This window comes from Aulonocara stuartgranti, assembly GCF_965226115.1.
Source record: "Aulonocara stuartgranti genome assembly, chromosome: 23".
Taxonomy (NCBI): Eukaryota; Metazoa; Chordata; class Actinopteri; order Cichliformes; family Cichlidae; genus Aulonocara; species Aulonocara stuartgranti.
In genome coordinates, this window is record NC_138958.1 from 45,279,769 (window position 1) to 45,295,210 (window position 15,442).

A 15,442-nucleotide genomic window follows, 5' to 3' on the forward strand; every position below is an offset into this window, starting at 1 on the left:
GTGTCTCCTTTCAAACAGGCTCTTGATGTTTCCTCCCACATCATTCTGGCCTCTCAGTCTCCTTTGTTCTCCAGCTCTGTAGCTCCAGCTGGTGAAGCTTCAGTTTTCCATGTTGGTAACAGTAAACTACAGCCTCTGCTGTCAGCTGGGTAACTAAACAGAGCTGCAGCACGTCTCTGCGGTGGTGCTACATCCAGCCTGCAGACGGCCGTCTACATGTTGTAGTGGTTTACACTCACACGACGTGCGGCGAAGTTGATGGAGTAAAGGTTAGAGTGAAAGAAGCTGAGGATGGGCTGTCAATGTGGAGCGATGAGGTGACCACCCTGCAGTCTACAGTAGAGAGTATGAAGGAGGAGCTGTCTGACCTGAAGGATAAATGTGATGAAGGCAGGAAGCGGAGAGCTAACATCCACATCATAGGGATCCCAGAGGGCCTGGACTCGAGCTCCTCCACGGCCGTATCCGTGCTACTACGTGAAGTGCTGGGTATGGATAAAGACGTTATTGTCGACCGCTCACACAGGAGCCCTATCCTGAGAAAGCCAGCTGGTAACCCGCACGCCGTCATAGCCGAGCGTCACTACTACCAGGATTGTGTGGCTACGCCGTGCCAGGGCCCAAGCCCCGCTTGAGTTTAACGGACAACCTATTGCAATATTACGACTGGGCGATATGACCCTAAATTCATATCTCGATATTCTTTAGCTGGGTGGCGATATACGATATATATCTCGATATTTTTGAAGCCAGAAAGTACGAACAAAAAGAGAGTTCTTAGTCAAAGCTGTGTCCCAAATCTCACACAGGCACATTTATTAACATACAGCGTAGATGTACATGAAACAATTACTCAGGAATAAATGATCAGCATTTATTAAATAATAATGCTCCATAAATAAAAGAAAACAATGTTGTTTTTGTGCATAACAAAAAGCTCACAATCGTGCAGTCAAAATGTAAACTAACAGACGCTGAGCATAATAACAAGCAGCTGCTCTGTTCCCAGGTTCTACTGCGTGACTGACAGCCTGGAGTTTGAAATCCTCTTTGTAACCGAGTCAGGAGTGGACAAACATCTTGAGAAAGTTGAGGGTAAACAGGAATGTTTCCTCTGGATGAGTCCGACTCTACCAGAGGAAAAGGGGAAAGATGCAGAGAAGACAGCGCGAATGTAACAGGTGCCATTTATGGTCCTTATACACACTCAATACAGTAATATTACGTTGAAGCAGAGTACGTATCACTCCGCGAGGCTCCTCGTAGCTGTAATGCTCCAACAATCCATCAAGCGGTGTAGCCTCGTAGCTGAGCAAAGTCGTACCAAAACATCTTTTGAAAGGTTTCTGAGCGCCGTGTACCACATAAAATCGGTTCGAGGTCAGTAAGCACAACCAGAATTCATCCATAAGGCGCACTGTCGATTTATGAGAAAATTACAGGATTTTAAGTGCAGAAAATATAGTTTATGGTTTTCCTTTGATCTTAGCAAATATCTACGCCTCTAATTGGGACGATCACAGATTTTTCACTAATGTCTTTGCGCGGCTCCCCAATATGTCATCACACAATATCATCTTTGAGGGAGACCTAAACTGCTCATTATCTGCTATGGACCACAGTTCACACAAAAGTACACTTAGTCCAAAGTCATCATGCGTCATTCAGAGCTTTCTTGATAATTATGGGCTGGCTGATGTATGGAGATTTCATAATCCTGCTTCACATCAATACTCTTTTTTTTTCTAATGTCCATAAAACATATATTTGTATAGAAAAACGTCTCCCTTTAGTTACAGAATGTGATTATAAGACTCTGGTGATTTCTCCTCTTGTTTTTTCAATGTGTATTCCTGATGCCTGCTCCAACTATCAGCCATGGAGATTCAACTCAGTGTTGTTAGCAGATGAAGAGTTTGTCAGTTACAAAAGGTCTCAAAGAGATTTTTTTTCTATCAATCAGACCCCAGAGATGTCATCATCAGTCATTTGGGAATCTCTAAAAGCATCTGAGAGGCCAAATAATTTCATTTTGTGCCAAACAGAATAGAATAGAATTAGAATAGAATTCAACTTTATTGTCATTGCACATGCACAGGTACAGGGCAACGAAATGCAGTTTGCATCCATCCAGAAGTGCTTTAGTGATATAGATATATTACAATATATATTAGCAATAATATAGATATGTGAGTATATTACAGAAATGGGTCTATTATGGTATGTTATAATGTACACGGTATGAAGTATGTTGTGAATATTCTATAACTATAAGTATGTACAGGCTGTAGTGAGTACGAGCTATGTACAGAATATGAACAGGATATAAATATGAAAAACTATACAGAATATGAAATAAATAACTTTACAGAAATCTGAGATATACAGCTATACAGAAATGGGAACTATGCAAGTTGTAAACAGTTGTAGGATTAAAGATTATCGAATGTACAGAATGATTATTTACACAGGGCTATACAGTAGTGCAGTTAAGATAAGTGAGATATGTAGGTAGTTTCTACAGAGGCTATATAAAGTGCTAGTGGTTGTGAGTGGTGGTTCAGTCCATGTTATTATTGTGTGTTTGAGGGTACAGTTGTCCATTGTGGGTGTGTGTATGTTCAGTCCATGAGTTTAACGTGGGTCAGATGTCAGGAGGCAGAGTTCAGGAGTCTGACAGCTGTGGGGAAGAAGCTGTTCCGGTACCTGGTGGTCTTAGTTCGGAGGCTCCTGTAGCGCCTCCCGGAGGGCAGGAGGGTGAAGAGTCCATGTGATGGGTGACTGGGGTCTTTGATGATTTTCCCAGCCCTTTTCAGACACCGCTTCCTGTAGATGTCCTTTATGGCAGGAAGTGGTGCTCCGGCGATGCGCTGGGCAGTTTTCACGACCCTCTGCAACGCCTTCCGGTCCGAGGCAGAGCAGTTCCCGTACCAGACTGTTATACAGTTGGTCAGGATGCTCTCGATGGTGCAACGATAGAAGTTCACCAGGATGTCTGAGGACAGGTGGTTCTTCCTCAGAGTCCTCAAGAAGAAGAGGCGCTGGTGAGCCTTCTTGACCAGCTTGGAGCAGTTGGTCGTCCAGATGAGATCCTCGGAGATGTGGACTCCCAGGAACTTGAAGCTGCTCACACGCTCCACAGCTGTCCCCTTAATGTGGATGGGTGGATGTGGGTCAGCATTCCTCCTGTAGTCCACGATGAGCTCCTTGGTCTTCTCAGTGTTAAGCAGCAGGTTGTTTCTGTCGCACCACTCAGCCAGACGATCCACCTCCTCCCTGTAGGCGGCCTCATCGTTGTCACTGATGAGGCCAATCACCATGGTGTCATCTGCAAACTTAATGATGGTGTTGGAACCATCAACCAGTCGTGGGTGAAGAGGGAGTAGAGGAAAGGGCTCATCACACAGCCTTGTGGTACATTGTGATGGTAGATGAGCAGTGGTTATCCAGCCGGACATGTTGGGGGCGGTTGGAATAAAATAGGGACCGAGCGCCTCTCTCAGTTAGCTGATGAAATGACTAAACTACATGCTGTGTACAGCCACTCTCCTGAGCCTGTATTATATACACAGCGGTTACAATGACAAACTGAATACAATCTCATATCTACAAAACAAGCTTAGTCAAAGTTGCAGCTACGCTTATGAACATGGAGAAAAAACAGGCGAGTTATCAGCTCACCAGCTACGACTAAGAACAGCTAACCAACTATCCTTGAGATCTACAATGACCAGGGAATAAGGTCTACAGACAACCAAACTATCCTTGAGATCCACAATGATTTCAATAAGGTGTTTGATATTCCCTCCTTGGGAGAAGATGCGATCGCTAGTCTGGAGGAACCTGTCTCTAATGTTGAAATTGAAACGGCCGTACGGAGCATGCAGTCTGGAAAATCTGCTGCCCCGACGGGTATCCATCTGATTTTTTCATAAAGTTTTCTGACCGACTGAATTCACTGTTAAAATCAACTTTTGAAGAATCCTTCCTCTCACAGTCGTTGCCTCCAACAATGCATCAAGCAGTGATGTGTTTAATTGTAAAACAGGAAAAAGACCATTTAGATTGTCGTTCATGTCGTTTAATATCTTTGTTCAACACAGACACCAAGATCCTGGCTCAAGTGTTGGCCCGTCGCTTACACAAGTATTTGTCCTCCATTATTTCACCAGACGGGCTTTATTAGGCACTCTTTTTTGAACATTAGAGCTCTATTAAATATCATTTATACCCATGTTAAAGGTGATACATTGGAAACTGTAATTTGGCTTGACGGAGAAAAGGCGTTGGATCGGGTGAGATGGGATTTTTTTTTATACGCTTAAAAAATGTGTCTTTAATTTTGTATCTTGGATAAAAGTATTGTATTGCTCCCCTCTAACAGCCGTCCAGACTAACAATAATCTGCCCCCCAGGACAGGGATGCCCTCTGTCTCCTTTTTGCCATTGAACCGCTAGCTGTTGCTCTGAGACAATGTGTTGGTGTTGAGGGAAAACATCGAGGGGGTATCGAACATGAAGTCTCTCTTTATGCCGACGACATGATTTTATTTATTTCCAACCCATCGAACAGCCTCCACAAACTTTTGGATAGACTTACAATAATAATAATAATACATTTTATTTATAGGCGCTTTTAAGAGCCTCAAGGTCACCTTAATGCATACTTAAGGAATTTGGGACAATTTCTGGATATAATGTGAATTTTGGGAAGAGCGAGGCAAAGTCTATCTGTACGACAACTGGGAGTTTTGTGTATTTTAGCCCCTTTTAAACCCAGCTATAACAAGTTTAAGTACTCGGGCATCTGGGTGACAAGAAAACCACAAAGACTTGTATAAAACTATCTTCCTTTATTGTCGAAGCTTAAAGAGGATTTTGGAAAATGTGAGTTTTGCCTCTTTATATTTATGGTGGGAATGCAGAACAAGGAGCAAAGATGAATGTGATGCTGAATCAGCAGAAGACTTGGACTAATTTGATTCCAGCTTTGATATCATTGATTTCAATATGTCCATTTCTGTCACACTTCACCTTTAAAAGTGAAGCCATGTGGTTCCTGGAAGGAAAAACACGACTTTTTCAAGTCTTTGTCCTGTTTTTATGAGAAATGTACGACTTTAATGTGAAACATTCAGAGTTTTTTCTCTTGTTGTGTTTGTTTGAAGCTGCTTCCTGTTGGCTTCAGCTGTTTGGAGTTTCCATTTTCTAAACTTCTACATTCTGAAGCTTCTTCAGCTCTGAACAGATGATGAAACACTGAATGATTTCAAGCACTTTGTCTAATAAACTTACATTTTTCATTCTTTATACAGATTGATGGACTGTGGTTTGTCAGAGATCAGCTGTGATTATCTGGCAGCAGCACTGAAGTCCAACCCCTCGTATCCCACAGAGGTGGACCTGAGTGGAACCTACAGCAACCTGAAGGATCCAGGAGTGAAGCATCTGTGTGATTTGCTGGAGAATCCACGATGTCGATTTGAAACTCTGAGGTCAGTCAGCATGTTTTAGTTGTGCTGAGATGAATATGATGTGAAAGTTGTGCTGACACTAAACTGCAGACATCAGGCTGATATTATACTGATCCACACTGAGGATCTTCATGGTAAAGTCTGTTTTCTTCTTCTCTGGTTTAGTCCATTGACTGCAGCAGAACAATGTTCACATTTCAAACAGTGATACTCAACGTATGGCCCGCGGCCCACACGCGGCCTGCCCACCTTTCCTGATTCAGAGAGAGGGGACCCTGATTAACTGTGTAGCTTCTTCCTCACAGTTCTAAGTATCAGACACAACAATGAATAATCCACAGCTGACTGTCTTTAGCAGGTCAAAGGTCACGGCACACAGCAGACAGTCAGAAATATTCTAACTCTGATCATTTATCAGTTGTGACACTGTGAGACTTGATCAGAGGTGTGATCATCACAGCAGAGGCCTTTGTGTCAAAGTCACTGAGGATCAAACAGAAACACATGAAGCAGATTTTCCTCTTCTGGCTTTTTATAGCAGATAACCTTCAAAATATTCTGCAGTCGATCAAAAACTGAAGCAAACCATGAAGCAACATGTGAACATGAGCTGATGCTGCTGAAGTGAAGCAAAGTTACAGAGGTTTGATTACAGACACAGCTGAGAGTTTGTAATCTGTCATCATTTTAAAAAGTTTCCATGGAACAGCAGAAATGAGGCTTTACTGTCAGAGGCCGACAGCACTGAACACAACAGCAGACTGGTGGCTAATAAACAGTGAATGATGCAGAAACAGATGTTTGAAGCTGTTCTTGGAGTACACTGAGAGAGAGAGAGCTGTGCAGGCAGGAACAGCCAAAGTCAGAGAGAATTCATGAGCATATTGATCAAACGTGAAGCAGAGTTTGGATCTTCTTTTGCTGCTGCTTCACTCAGTTTTGGTTGGAGACAGATGAAACCTGCAGCTTCAGGATCTGTGAGCTGTCCACTTTCAGCCCCGACGGCGTGTCCGTGTACGTGCCGTCGAGTGAACGATCCACGCTCTGTGTTTCCATCTTTGTGTGTTTAGCTGCTCTCATTTACTGTTTTAGCTGTTTGCTGCTTGTTGAAATAGTTTGTGAGCTTTAACCTGAGATTCTGGCAAAATACATTTATATTAAACATCGATTCAGGATTGAATGAATCAACATCGTTTTATTCAAATTAAAACCATTTAAATGGGAACATGAATTTTTTACAGCCGCCTCTAATGCTGGGTAATGTCAGCTGGTCCATGTGCAGCTGGCTGTGAGGCTCAGGGAGCGTCTACAAAGTGCAACACTGAAAGAACATCATCCATAAATATTGAGTAAGAACTGGACTCTCATACAGCGAGACTCAAATGCCTTTAAACATCAGCTTATCCTGCTGATCCAAGTCCAACACTGAGTTTGTAAAAACATGTTTGTCAATCATTTTGTTTGGTTTCTGAGGAAAAAGATTCAATAACTTGCTGCTAATACACAACATTTCATCATATTTCCTCATAACCCTCTTTTGTCTGACCATTTGATCCCATTTGAATTTGCAATAAAGGATCCACAGAGTTTGGTGACAATAATGACAGTAGATGTTTGTGTGAAAGTGCTGGAAGCAAATGAGTGTGTGATGTTCTTTCAGTGTTGCACTTTGTAGACGCTCCCTGAGCACTGGTCTCACAGCCAGCTGCACATAGAGACCAGTGTTGTTAGTCCAGGTCAGAAGATGACTTGTTGGAATGAAAATGAGCTTGTAGTTTGTCTGCTTTAATAATGTGACTGGAAAAAGGTGTTGGACTTCAAATATGTCCATTTCTGTCACACTTCACCTTTAAAAGTGAAGCCATGTGGTTCCTGGAAGGAAAAACACGACTTTTTCAAGTCTTTGTCCTGTTTTTATGAGACATGTACGACTTTAATGTGAAACATTCAGAGTTTTTTCTCTTGTTGTGTTTGTTTGAAGCTGCTTCCTGTTGGCTTCAGCTGTTTGGAGTTTCCATTTTCTAAACTTCTACATTCTGAACCTTCTTCAGCTCTGAACAGATGATGAAACACTGAATGATTTCAAGCACTTTGTCTAATAAACTTACATCTTTCATTCTTTATACAGATTGATGGACTGTGGTTTGTCAGAGATCAGCTGTGATTATCTGGCAGCAGCACTGAAGTCCAACCCCTCCCATCTGAGACAGCTGAACCTGAGCGACAACTACAAGCTGCAGGATCCAGGAGTGAAGCATCTGTGTGGTTTCCTGGAGAGTCCAGGATGTAAACTTGAAACTCTGAGGTCAGTCAGCATGTTTTAGTTGTGCTGAGATGAATATGATGTGAAAGTTGTGCTGACACTAAACTGCAGACATCAGGCTGATATTATACTGATCCACACTGAGGATCTTCATGGTAAAGTCTGTTTTCTTCTTCTCTGGTTTAGTCCATTGACTGCAGCAGAACAATGTTCACATTTCAAACCTTCAAAGAAGAAGAAAAATCCTCCACTGGAAAATTCACTGTGAAACTCTCAAACTCTTCATTGCACCTTAAAGTCTGTCTGACACTGAAATCCAAAGCAAAATGTGCGTTTGCTTTACAGACAGCAGTCCAACACAAACATACACACATCATCCAAAACACAGTCCAACATCCAAATCTCCTCCACTGCCAGCATGAATGATGGGAAAGAGAAGCAGGAACACTCTGACATTCAGGGTTAGAATGAGTTTCATCAAGCAGACTGTGAAGATCAAAGCTGCATTAGAAAGCTTACATGAATGAATGAGTGGACAGAAGTGGACAGAGATCATCTGAAGCACTTCAAAGGCTTTAAATCAGCACATTTCTCTTTATTCTTTATCAACTCTGTTAGTTTCTCTCAGTTTTCTGTGGAATGAAGCTAACAGCAGGCTAATAAGATGCTGACCAATAGGTTTCTATTAAAGGTTGTAATTTGCATATGAAAAAGTGCTTTGGCTCAGCAGGGATCAGCTTACAGGTAGAATACAGCTGCTGGATGGGATTAGCATGTCATAGCTATCTACCAAACTGCTAACTGGGGGATTTCAGGCCATCTATGGATCATTTTTGCTAACTGTTTATTCAGCTTAGGCTCACAGGGCTGCAGCCTGTGCCCTAGCTGTCATAGGGCAAGAGGCGTGGTCCACCTGCACAGGTGAGCAGTCCATCACAGGGCCAACAGAGAGACAGAGAAGCACTCCCTCACATCCACACCTACAGCCAATGTAGAAGCACCAATGAACCTAAGCAGCATTTCATTGGACTGTGGGAGAACATCCAACCTCCACAGAAAGGCCCAGCTGACCAACAAGCTTCAACCTACAACCTTCTTGCTCTAAGGCACTAGTGCTAACCACTTTTGCCCATTTCAGCCCAAATCCTGCATCTTCCTGTTTCTGACTCCAGGCCAGCTCCACTAACACTTTCTCATCAGACACTGCCACCTAGTGGAGGAAGTCTTAGTTCCATTTGAAGCTTCAGATTACAGTTAGTTCCTTTACAAAGAGGTGGAGGTGGTGGGGCCACAGCACCATCATCACTGAGTGCCATAGGACACTTAACCTTTGTTTCCATATGCTGGGAACTTCCTGTTGTTCCCAGGAGGACTGGAAAATGTGTGAAACTCTCCCAGTCAGTTCCTCACAGCACACTTCAATCATTTCCCTCCCACAGCATCAGGACCAGGGCTTTTTCTCTCTTTGGTCCCACTAAGAGATTTCCACACAAACACCTCATCAGTGGGACTCTCAGAGCTACCAGCCCTTTGCTACAATCACAAAGCTCTTCATTGAAATCAATGATATCAAAGCTGGAATCAAATGAGTCCAAGTCTTCTGCTGATTCAGCATCACATTCATCTTTGCTCCTTGTTCTGCATCCCCACCATGGACTTCATTCCTTTCCAAGCCAGCCTTGAGTGTCCTTTATTCAGCTCATCCTCTGCTTTACTTTTACACCTGATTTTAGCTGCTTTATCTCTCTTTCAACAGGTTTCTGTGCCTCAATCTTTTTCTTCTCTCCCTCATAACAAGACAGCTTCTTCTGCCTGAGAACATGTTGGAGTGATTTACTAATCCAGGGCTGCTTATTGGGGAAAATACTTCCTGTTTCCAAAGTAATCCCCATTTTTCCCAGAAAGAAATGTCAGTAGAAATCGATGATCTAAGTGAGAACATGAGCCTTTAAAAAGTCCCAGTGGGTGCAGTCAAAGCAGTCCCTCAGTCCCAGTATAGAGTCTTTGGTCCAGACTGGAACAGCTGTGTGCCCAGTTTGAGCTCTCTTCAGTGCTGTGACCTGACAGACCCAGAGGGGCCATCACATCACATTTAGAAGCTCCCCTGATGGAGCCACAACACATGTCCAATACTTAGTCTGTCTTGTTGGACCAACTGGAAGAAATGATTCAAGGACTTAGTCACAGAACAGAGATTCAAATCTCCAAAATCCAACTGGCTGCATCAGGACATATAGTCTGAAACTCTGCACAGTTTCCTGTTTGAAGCTGCTTCCTGTTGGCTTCAGCTGTTTGGAGTTTCCATTTTCTAAACTTCTACATTCTGAACCTTCTTCAGCTCTGAACAGATGATGAAACACTGAATGATTTCAAGCACTTTGTCTAATAAACTTACATCTTTCATTCTTTATACAGATTGATGAGCTGTGGTTTGTCAGAGATCAGCTGTGATTATCTGGCAGCAGCACTGAAGTCCAACCCCTCCCATCTGAGAGTGCTGTACCTGTATGGAAACAACCTGAAGGATCCAGATGTGAAGCAGCTGTCTGATCTTCAGCAGAGTCCAGACTACAGACTGGAGACTCTGGTGTAAGTAGAGTGATGGAGTGAGTGGGTGGTGCTGTCAGCAGTATTGTACTAAACACAGTCAGTATGAAACAAAGATCCAGTGTTTCCTGTAAAGCTGCAGCTTCTCAGTGAAGCTGTGAGAGGAGAACGGTGACAGGCTTCAGGATTGGACACAAACACTTCCTGTTTCTCACCTTTATGGTCACCATAGTAACGGCTGACACGCTCTGATCAAACACTGTCAACAGCCAATCAGCTCTCTGAACAAAGCAGCACGCAGACCAATGACTGCATTGATTTCCAAGTTTAAAGCAGTGAAGAACACAGTCTGTAGGTGAGGAAGAATTTAGTGAGAGCAGATGTTTGGATGGAATTCCTCCAGTTAACAGCTGGAACCGTCCATCTGGATTGTTGGGCTTGTTGTTGGGGTTCCTACAGAGCTCAGAGTGGACACACCAAGGTTCTTCTAATGAATGAAAGTCCAAACTCAAACTAGGAGGGAAAAACATTTTCAGCAACTTCAATAAAAATCCAAAGATTAGAAAAAGTGAAGCAACAATGAGTCCTAGTACAGTCCCAGCACTGACGTCCCTGCTGCTCTTTATACTGGATGTGCTGCATCACTGACTGTCAGCTGATGAAGAGTCTCTGGAAACACTCGTTTATCTCCTCTGCTCTTCCTCCTTCTCTCTGCAGGTGGAGGTGATGATGGTAAACAGGACGGTGTGTGTGCTGAGAGAGGAGCAGCTGTGTCCTGATGATCCAGAGAGGTTGAAGCAGCAGCAGCTTGTGTGTAGAGACGCTCTGACTGGGCCATGTTACTGGGAGGTGGAGAGGAGAGCTTCATCCAGCAGTGACTGACAGAGGAATGAAGTGCAGATGACTGTCAGTGCTGCAGAGTGAACTGCTCTGAGAACAGCTCCACTGTCAGACACAATGTAGAGTCCAGCATCACCCCTGTGTGTCCCTCTGGATCTGACAGAGGATCATCAGTGTATCTGGACTGCTCTGCTGCTGCTCTGTCCTTCTACAGTCTCTGCACAGTCTCTGTCTCACTCTGGAAAGATTTTACAACTTGTTGTAATTACAGAACGTTAATATAATATTCAAACATGTGATCTTCTCTTTATTTCTGAATCTTTACCAAATAAAGAAAAACCAAACTAACAAACAGAAGCTGTCGTGTCCTTTTTCACCACATCTGTGAATCTTTTCTGTTTTTCCTCTTTTCCTCCTTCCTGCAGCTCCATCTTCATCATTCTGTGTCCAGTATATGTGAACACGTCCAAAGCATCTGAGCCTCATGTTACCCGTTTGTGTGAGTTACGCCTGTCGTTGTGTTGTGGTGTATAAATAAGGGGCAGGAGACAGCGCTGGATCTCTGAGTTCTTTACTCTCAATTTCTGCAACATCTGCAATATCTAGAAATGCAAACCTGTGAGCTGTGTGTGTTGTGCGTCTGCTCGGCCACCTCTCCTCCGGCCGTGCTGGAAGCAGCTGTGCGTTTGACAGTTTTATCGACTCGACAATAATCGAACAAATTAAATGTTCAAAAATATCAACTTAAGCACTTCAAAGTCAACAAAAAGCTTAAAACAATGAAATAATATTTCACTGAAAAAACAACAGCTCATAAGAACGATACACAAAATAATACAGAAACAAACAAATAAAAGTTATTAACCAGGATCCATGTTTTTGTCACAAACACTGAATCAGCTGATTCACTCTTTATGTTTCTGAGTTTGTTTTGTGATTATAGTTCTGGTTTCTGTTTCTGTGTCTTCACTGTGTCCCACGTCTCCTTACTTTGGACTGTCTGTCCTGTCACTGAAGGTGTCTGCCCAACAAGGACGTGGTGCTGAATGCATCCAGACCCCTGCTGACTGTCTTTGCAGCTTCGGTCAAAGGTACAGTGTCCACTGTGACCCTGAGAGCAGGACACAGCCAGAGGTGAGTCAGCAGTTACAAACTAAATGCTGCTGACATGAATCAAACTGCTGGATAACCCACTGCTCATGAAAATGGCACCTTTCTGTTGCTTTTTGAGATTACTGAGAATATTTGAATTGTGACTCAGATGGCAGATGCAGGCTCTCAGCCTCCAGCTGAAACTTCCAGTCCTCCCCCAGCCAGAAGCTCTGATGCTGGGCTGAGAGACTTTGATCCTTCCCTGGATCCAGAAATCCAGGAGGGAGAAGGAGAACAGGACCTCCTTCCTGATCTGGAGAGGCCTGAGGGAAAGAAAGATGGAGCAGACAGAGCTTTGAACAAATCCAAACCTCCTGAGCTTCACCTCCACAAAGGTGCAGACACTGATGCACAGATTCACATGTGACACCTGCAGCGTCCAGCTTGTGCCGCTGACATTATCTCCACTCTGATACAAGCCTCATTCACTCGCTCACACACGTTCATACAATCACCTTTTCCTCACAGTCACACACATGAATGTAATGAGGGGAACTCGGGGTTCACTGTCATTCCTCAGGATACTTTGATATGCAGACTGGAGGCTCTGTGGATGAAACCACCGACTGTCTGAAGCACTCTGAAGTGTTCATGATGGACTTCATCCTGATTAACACTACAATACTTGTTAGAGGCCTTTTATATGTAATAATATTCTTTTCCATTAAAGCTCTGAACATTCTCACTCTTTCTTGACCAGGTGTGACAGGTGAAGGACACCGGCGAATAGGAGGACAGAAGCTGAGAGCCATTTGTCACATGACTTCAGCTGCTGCTGCCTCACCAACCACTGGCCCCTCGGTGAGTCTAGAGTTACAGCAGTGACCACAGGAAGTGCACACGTGTGATCTAAAGCTACATGTGGGCCTGTGACCATCAGTCTTCTCACTGTGGTAGACGGGTTTGTGAGTCCCTGTGATGCTGGGAGTGTCCAGGACAGTCGCTCCTGATCGGGTCTCTCATGGAAAGCTGGTCCCAGGAATTCCTGGAAAATTCCTCCACAAAAGAGAACTGGGAACATAAGTGCAGAGTGACAGAGGTGCTCAGCAGCCCTGCTGTTATATGGGAATAGAACCAGAATAGTCGGCAACCACTTGAGTTAAGTTAGCCAAAGAGATGCGACTCAGACTGACTTCATCATGTTGGCAACGTGTCTGCATTGATAAACTCCAGTTATTGACAAATCAGAGAATAATTCCAGTCATTCAGAGACAGATTGTGATTGTTTGGAGGATGTAATCGTTTCCCTTCAGGGAGCGTGTTGGACGCTCAGTGTCCGGGTGATTAGCTGATGCAACTACTTAGAATCAGTTTGTGAATATGAAGAAAATCAGTGCAGTCACTGGACAAACTCTGATTCTTCCTAGTTTCACTCTTGTTTCAGTCCAGTGTGACTGAGGTGGTAAAAAATGATCTGACTTTTAGCCACACAGCTGTCTGCTAGAGAAAAAGCCTTTGTGCACAACTTTCTTAAAGGCAAACGGCACCATGTTCACTGCAGCTGCAGCAAACGCAGCAAAGAGTGAAAGTTGGACTGAGAATGTTGTGACTGTTTCATGAGAAAGAGCAGGAAAACAAGCATCACACACCCAGACACAGTGCTGGGATTAGAATTAGACTTTAGAGCCAAATGTAGGACAAAAGCTTTAATATGAAAGAGGAAAACCCAACAACAGCCAGAGCATGAAGCTCAAATCTATACCAATCACCAAGAAAGCTGACAGGCCTGTGACACGTCAGAGACGCCGTTCAAATCATAAAGAAGTTGGTTTATTGACAAAATGTAAAAAACCAAAAGAATCAAGTCAACCTTCAGTTTCGAGCGAGTAGACCAATCAGGCACAGCAGCAGCTCTAGAATAAGCAACAATTTGATGTATTACAAACAACCTTTCATATACACACATACATATGGCTCATATGCTGTTTAAAAAGGGCTCAAAGACCCAACAGATTACACAAAGTACAAAAACACTTTCATTCAGACAACAGTCAGCTGTGCACGAGACAGAGAGCCGACTACAGTTAGTAACATGGACTCACTTTGTTTCAGACACGACACAAAGTAACACAAAGCCACAAAGAGCAGAAACATCAAAAAGGAGGCAGAGCAGCAGCAACTCTCCATGAGCTGTGAGGCTAACAGCCACCCACACTTCCTGTGATGCATAATGAAAACAACATTAACCTGAAGGATGATAACAACAGAAAGAAGTCTAAGCTAACGTTACACAGCGCTCACACAGCGCTGACTGTACAGGCCTCACACAGCTACGACCTGCATCCACAACACCTGATTCTACTGAACACAAACAAGTTAATGATATATGAGCAATCCAGGGAAGGCTTCCAGGAAGGTGAGGATCCAAAGACAGCTCTACAACAGCATCAGTCAGCAACAATGTTACTAATCACTGACTCTTTCATCCTTTTATACTCAATCAAAAAGTGCTGTGTTCACATTTGTTTCTGCTGAAATCCAGAGACTGAAAATGCGTCTTTTTAAAGTTTGAATAAACTGACTGAACTTGTCACGAGTCCAACCGTGAGGAACACTTCCCCCCATGACACATCACAGGACAACGTCTCAGTGGAGGGGGGACAGTAGCTCAGTTTAGGCAGTCACACTCAGAATCGATGCCTCCAGTCAGGGTCAAACGTGGTCCTCAGAAACCTGCAGATGTTTGGGCCAAGCTCTCACTGGTCTCTGCGTCTGTAGACTGAGCTGATGTTTCTCCAGGTGTCTGGTAAAAGGACGATGCTGCTGTCCAATGAGGCGAGGAGAGAAGTAGCCAAACAGGCGAGAGCCGTGAAGGAGGAACGGCGGGCAGCTCTGGATGCCCGACATAAATACCTGATGAGCAGGCTGGCCGACGCCGGCAGCCTGGAGGAGGCGGCGGTGGAAGACGCCATCGTCTCTGATGACAGAGTAAGTTCAGAGACGTGATCCTTCCTCAGAGTTGAACCTTTGAGTCATTAATGTCTGATTCTTCCAGTTCAGTCTGATCCATGAATTCTTTGCTGCAAACGGATCCAAGAAGCTGATTTTCTTCTATCAGGATGTCAAACAGGTAACTTTGATCACATTTCAATGACTGACACATGAAGGTCTAACCGCTCTTCATAATCTGCTGTCCTGTTTGTTGCAGCGTACTTTGTATTCATAT

At 43.7% G+C, this 15,442-nt stretch overlaps 2 protein-coding genes across 2 annotated transcripts in view; both read left to right on the plus strand.

Moving 5' to 3' along the window:
* Window positions 1–15,442, plus strand: part of LOC309701482 (uncharacterized protein) — a 2,150,955-nt gene that overhangs the window by 688,617 nt on the left and 1,446,896 nt on the right. The window contains exon 15 of the mRNA XM_082525718.1: window positions 5,316–5,495. Within this exon, the coding sequence (XP_082381844.1) occupies window positions 5,316–5,495 (180 nt within the window). The remainder of the gene's footprint in view (window positions 1–5,315; window positions 5,496–15,442) is intronic.
* The window catches only part of LOC309700216 (protein NLRC3-like), a gene marked incomplete at both ends in the record, with an annotated part of 123,851 nt that continues 120,794 nt past the window's right edge, over window positions 12,386–15,442 (plus strand). Inside the window, 4 exons of the mRNA XM_082523663.1 lie at window positions 12,386–12,611; window positions 12,977–13,077; window positions 14,995–15,204; window positions 15,272–15,346. Of these exons, the coding sequence (XP_082379789.1) occupies window positions 12,386–12,611; window positions 12,977–13,077; window positions 14,995–15,204; window positions 15,272–15,346 (612 nt within the window). The remainder of the gene's footprint in view (window positions 12,612–12,976; window positions 13,078–14,994; window positions 15,205–15,271; window positions 15,347–15,442) is intronic.